Here is a 6,592-nt window from a genome sequence, read left to right on the forward strand (position 1 = left end):
GGACGAGTAGATACGACTTGGACGAGTGGATACGACTTGGACGAGTAGATACGACTTGGACGAGTGGATACGACTTGGACGAGTGGATACGACTTAGACGAGTGGATATGACTTAGACGAGTAGATACGACTTAGACGAGTGGATACGACTTAGACGAGTAGATACGACTTGGATGGATGGATAGAAATACTTGTGTAGGATTTAGCAGCAAACCAACTTCAGGTACAAATTACAAAAACATTTACTCCTCAACAACATTACTACGACTATCATTTTCATAATTTATTAAACTCTGTCAAAACCAGGAAATATGTTGAGTATGGTTGAACATATAATGCTGTATTAATGAAGGGAGTTTCGCTAACATCTGTAGAAGTAGCAGTATTTAGGTTAGTGGTATTCTTACAATAAAATCTCTGACAATAAACTTCATCTTTCGAGTGTTATAAATATTTAAAGCTTATTATAGCAGTTAAGATGTGTTGCTATGTGAGTGTATCTTTATAATTTTATATATTTCTACTAGGTGATGATATTTCTGATAGAAAATGTTCTGCCACCAGGGTACTTTGCTGACAATCTGCGAGGCTTATCTGTTGACATGGCTGTGTTCCGAGAACTGTTAGATACACGAGTTACTAAGTTATCTCGTCATTTAGAGAATCTTCAGTTACAGGCCAGGGATTGTTCAACAGGTACATCATACAGTTAGAATAACACTCCGTTGAAGGGAATGAATTTTACACTTTGTTAGGTCAAATATTTAGCAAGGATTTTGAAAATTTCTCTTGGCTGCATGAATATTTCATGGTTCAAAATTTATAACCCGAAACTGCTACTGTTAATACTAAATTCATTATTATGAAGTTTTCCGTCTAAGTTGTTTTTTGTACCTTATTCATGGTGTTTTTGTTTGTTTCTGTGCTGTGTTCGTGTAATATTATTTGTTCCAATAATAGCAAAAGCTGGAGGTGGATAAGAACAATATCCATTTATTTACAAATCACATACTAGATGTACTTCCACAGGGTCATAAAAAGTGTTCTGTTTCAAGAGTAAATAAAACCAAAATTAAGAGTAACAAATATTTTTATTTCTTGCTTTTGAAGTTCATGTGTCATGTTGTGTTGTAACCTACAGAGTACGTAATTCTTCTTGTGATTCATGGCATGTGCATATTTTACTGACCACATGACATCACAAATTGCAACGTTAAACGTCCCTTATGTGATGTAATTTTAGTGTCTACTAGCTAACTGACAGACAACACACTACTGTATAATGGTGCAAGTGGTTAAAACAGGTGACTCCTCCAGGCAACCTTTGGCCCCTTTCTAGTGAAACAAACAAGTAAGGGTGAGTTTAACTATAACTGGTCACCAATTTCCAGCCTTTATATAGAATTTAGTAGGATTCTGATCCCTAGATCACGTGATGTACATTTAACCAATGACAAGAACATAGCTCACTAATTATACGGGTAACAAGATTGAATTCTTCAACATTGTAAGGGGTCAAATGAGGAGTTGTGTTTCTGTAATATCTATTCCTATGGGTACATTGGTTACTTCTACAGAAGTGTTTTTAATCATAATATATTGTATATTAAATGTGTAAATGAACTGTTTATGCTTAACAACAAGATTACCCATTGAATCAAGCAGCCTTGTAGTATTTATATATGTGGTTTTCATGGCAAGATTTCACAAGTGTAAGTTAACTGTAACCTACATTATTTTAATTAATACATTTACCCACAAAGACAGTTAGTTTATTGGCTTTATAGTTAATTCTTGGGAGTTTCAAGGAAGTGAAACTTGTAATACAGATGTTCACTGTCACATACTTATCTCCCACTGTGTAGAGTAAACTATCATACTGGATAATCCTGGAATAGCTAAATCAACAATTATGCAGCAAATATATAACTCTGTTGTATGAGTTGGTCACATAACTCTGTTTTGATAGTTTGTTATAACTCTGATTATCATATTCTTTCTAAGTAGGACATTGTAAGTAAGTTTTACATAACTACACCACTTGAATAAGGAGTTTCCTGGTTCACAACAGTAAAAGACACACCCACATTCCATCCACCTGTGAATGTTAGGTTAACTTCACAGTTTACTCAGGTGATGATAATAACAATGCCTTAATGACTTGTATGGTCAGAACATAATAACAGACTGTCCTTTATCTAACCTGCTACACAATCATGATTTAGAGAAGTTACTAACATTGGTTTTGTCTTAACATGGTTCCAGGTTACTTGGTTAGGACAAACAGCCTGTCTATGATCTAACCACCCACAATTACATATTTTAACTGCTCATATTTTGACTTGGAGCAGTTCTTATGTCCATATTATTTCTCGGGTGAATCTTGTACAAAAGTAACTAGTTTGTTAACTGTCCTCGGTTTTCTTCTGGAATGAACGTCAGCAGGAGTGTTCTAAGTTAGTTTTTTCTGAGCTCAACCATTGGAGTCAGTAATCTATTGTTCTATTAAACCAGTCCTTGTACATGTGCTATGTAATTCTCTGTAGCTGCAGAAGCATTTACGATACATTTCTGCAGTCAAATGAGGCTTAGTTGAGAGTGCAGTCTTCCCTAACTGGCTTCATGTACTGTCAGTTTACCATAAGCCTTCCCTAATAAGTTTCTTGTTATCCTAATTGCCAAGTGTTTTTGTCCAATCCAGAGTTTCTGATCTTACATGTTTTGCACTATAAAGATGATACATCTTGTGTGTTAGTATCCATCAACCAGTGTTAGCTGGTTCAATTACCATAATTTTTGGTTTGGTAACTGGAAATTATCTGCATGAGTTATTTAGTTTTGGGATTTTTGCCCAAGAAGGAGGATAAAAAAGCCCCAGAAATAAAACAGATTTCCACTTTTTATATACTGTGGCTTTAAATTTAAAGACACAAGTACTTAACCAATTAAATGAGTCAGTTATTACCTTCGACAAAGCAACTAGCATCTACTGAGGTCAACAGAGATTTAATAACAAAAGAAAGAAGGAAGGGAAACATTATCAAACATTGTCCTTTTTACAATTTTTACTTGTTTAACGGGTACTCTGAGTTAGTATTACGAGCATACAACTTGTGTAAATATCATCCAGACATTTACTCTATGATGATGTAACAATAATGAAGAGTAGACCATCTCTTCTGTAGGTACAAACTATGAACCACCTCTGACAAATGTTTTCACTATGCAGTGGTTCCTCACTTTGTTCTCAACTTGCTTACCCAAGTCAACAGTTCTTAAAGTGTGGGATCTCGTCTTCCTTGAGGGAAATGAAGTTTTGTTAAAAACTGCTCTAGCAATCTGGGAAGGTCTGTCTCAGTAAGTATCTATATTTTTTATATTATGTTTTATTTTATAACTAGCTGGAGCATCTGCTCCCTGGATGGAAGTTATGTAAATTCAAGATTAATGAAAGGTTATCTTAGGACATGAAAAGTTGTTTTCCTTATAGATAATTGTAAAAAACGCCCATAAAAACTGCAAAACACAACATGTGAAACTGCAAATTTGCAAGTATCTCCATATGGACTCAACAAACCTTCATGTCAAATTTGATGAAGATCCATCAACAGGGGCTGAAGTAGTAGTAAAAAACGCCCATAAAAACCTCAAAATGTAAAATACAAAACTGAAACTTTTTATGTATGTTCCCATGGACCCAATGAACCTCCATATCAAACTTGTTGCAAGATAAACAGGCAAAGTAGTGGTAAAAAATTAAAAAATGCCTATAAAAACAACAAAACTGAAAATTAGTATGTATCTCCCCATGGACCCAATGAACCTCCATATCAAACTTGGTGCAAGATAAAGAGGCAAAGTAGTGGTAAAAAATTAAAAAATGCCTATAAAACAACAAAACTGAAAATTAGTATGTATCTCCCTATGGATCCAATGAACCTCCATACCAATTTTGGTGAAGATACATCCACACTCTGCGAATTAGTTACAACAGACAGTACTGTTATATTTATATAGATGTATTATTTTACTAATTAAAGTTTTTCTTTAAAATATAAAGGGTAAAAAATTTACTAGTATTTAACATAACACTGACATTCATTAACCTTCTTTTGTAAAAGTAGATAAGATGGCAAAAGTACTAAAATAAATTTAAACAAATTAGATAAGAAATGCTAAAGAGAGTAACAGGAGATTAAGAGCTTACAATGTACACTAAGAGTATTACTACTGAGTGTTACAGTGTGCACTAATAGTGCTTGCAACAAAATGTCTATGATGTTATTGGAAGACTAAAATTATCTGTGGATTATGTTACTGATAATTGGAACTTTTCCGGAAAGCTCATTTATTTTAAGTGCTAAGGTGTTCTAGAAAGTTTAATAAAAGCATTCTGGATTATCTCAACCATAGTGAGATAGCTTAGACCTGGGTGATTGTGAATGGATTATCTGTTTTATGTATGCTGGTGGGTGAAGTATCTGGGATTGTGTATGATTATGTTTGGATATGAAATCTTTATATATCTCTCAGGTCTGATTAGTGTACGCTAATAACTCAGGATCAAAGAATGTGACCAATCAGTCAAACAAGAGCGTAAGGTAATAACATTTTGTTGTCAGCAGTGAAAGTTTTCATTTATTAATTTCATTTGACTTTATAGATAATAAAAAAGTAGCTACTTCTCTAATACCTGCATGGATAAGATAATTTTGTTAACAGTTCATTTTCGATCGATGTATACGTTGTTGACTACTCACATGGATAAAATAATTTTGTAAAGAGTTAATTTTTTTACCAATATGTATATTGTTGACTACTCACATGAATAAGATAAAAGCTCATATTGTTGACAGTGAAGTGTTGAATGTAGAGACAGCAGATGAGTTTTACAGTACAATGGGACACCTGAGCAGAGAAATGTTAGAGTTTGGACTAATGGATCCAGGTGAACTCATACAGGTAAGATAAAGTTTATTTTTACAGGTAAAGTGGAAACATGATTTGCAGTACTACAACAAATTTTCCGTTTCATATACTTATTTCCAAGAGCTCTGATATCACTGCTGTTCTATGTGTCATATTTTTATATAAAAACAACAAAACCTAAATAATCCATGCCTAAAGAATATTATAATTTGAAGGCTTACAGTTGCCCTCTACCCCAAGTTTTAGATTACAAATTGATATAAAAATCTACGAGAAAATAAAATAGAATGAAAGCAAAATATAATAATAATAAATAAAAATAAATAAATAAATAATCCATGCCTAAAGAATATCATAGTTTACAGTTGTTTAGTTACTTCATCTGGTTATTTTTATTTCTTAAAGTTTACAGTTGTTTAGTTACATCATCTGGTTATTTTTATTTCTTAAAGTTTACAGTTGTTTAGTTACATCATCTGGTTATTTTTATTTCTTAAAGTTTACAGTTGTTTAGTTACATCATCTGGTTATTTTGATTCATCAAAGTTTACAGTTGTTTAGTTACATCATCTGGTTATTTTGATTCATCAAAGTTTACAGTTGTTTAGTTACATCATCTGGTTATTTTGATTCATCAAAGTTTACAGTTGTTTAGTTACATCATCTGATTATTTTTATTTCTTAAAGTTTACAGTTGTTTAGTTACATCATCTGGTTATTTTGATTCATCAAAGTTTACAGTTGTTTAGTTACATCATCTGATTATTTTTATTTCTTAAAGTTTACAGTTGTTTAGTTACATCATCTGGTTATTTTGATTATTGAGGTACATTTTTGATTATTCAAAATATAATGCTTTTAATAACCACTAAAGTATAAAAATATCATTGTGTTAATGTAAAGACCTGAGTAGTGTCTATTTTTGGCAGAAAATTTGCACTATGGAACCCTTTTTTCAACTAGCGGAGCTACGAGACAAATATAACTATAACGTTTATCCTCTCCTGCCACAACATACATGTGACAGTGATAATGATGACGGTGGACTATCAACCAATAGAGAGTGGTGTTTATCCAGCTTTTTAAATGTGACATCAATTAAAGGTAGGTTTATGAACATGCCATTAGTTGATAGTATGCTGACTTGTTAGGATTCTATGTTATCAAAATGGTGGTGGTGGTTTTTCTTCAGCTTTCTAAACATGTTATTAACAAATGATAAGTTGATTTTTGAACATGTTCTGCTTATATTTAATATCAAATGGAGTTTCTGTCACTCTGTTAGAAATTCTTAAGTTTAAAACTTACCTTGTGACAGGTTTAAGAAGATTTCTTTAAGTTAATATGTTCTTGTTACATGTAATTAAACACCATTTCCTAACAACAAACACTTAGCTTCATGACAGAAGTTTTCAAAATTGGTGATTTCTTTTCACTACTTAATAATCTTTCTGAGTAGTAGGAGCAATAATAGAGCATTTTGATGAAAGGTCTTTGTGAAAGTACTCACAACTAGAAGATAATATCACTAAAAGGTCTTTGTGAAACTACTCACAACTAGAAGAGAATATCACTAAAAGATTTGTTTATTATATTCAGTCCAAGATAATATCACTAAAAGATTTGTTTATTACATTCAGTCCAGGATAATATCACTAAAAGG

The 6,592-nt window shown here is 32.4% G+C and overlaps 1 protein-coding gene across 1 annotated transcript in view; it reads left to right on the forward strand.

The window, feature by feature from the left end:
* Positions 1-6,592, forward strand: part of LOC106475193 (TBC1 domain family member 30-like) — an 18,309-nt gene that overhangs the window by 6,188 nt on the left and 5,529 nt on the right. The window contains exons 4-7 of the mRNA XM_013935890.2: positions 528-696; positions 3,186-3,357; positions 4,857-4,962; positions 5,859-6,033. Of these exons, the coding sequence (XP_013791344.1) occupies positions 528-696; positions 3,186-3,357; positions 4,857-4,962; positions 5,859-6,033 (622 nt within the window). The remainder of the gene's footprint in view (positions 1-527; positions 697-3,185; positions 3,358-4,856; positions 4,963-5,858; positions 6,034-6,592) is intronic.

This window comes from Limulus polyphemus, unplaced genomic scaffold, assembly GCF_000517525.1.
Source record: "Limulus polyphemus unplaced genomic scaffold, Limulus_polyphemus-2.1.2 Scaffold8206, whole genome shotgun sequence".
Taxonomy (NCBI): Eukaryota; Metazoa; Arthropoda; class Merostomata; order Xiphosura; family Limulidae; genus Limulus; species Limulus polyphemus.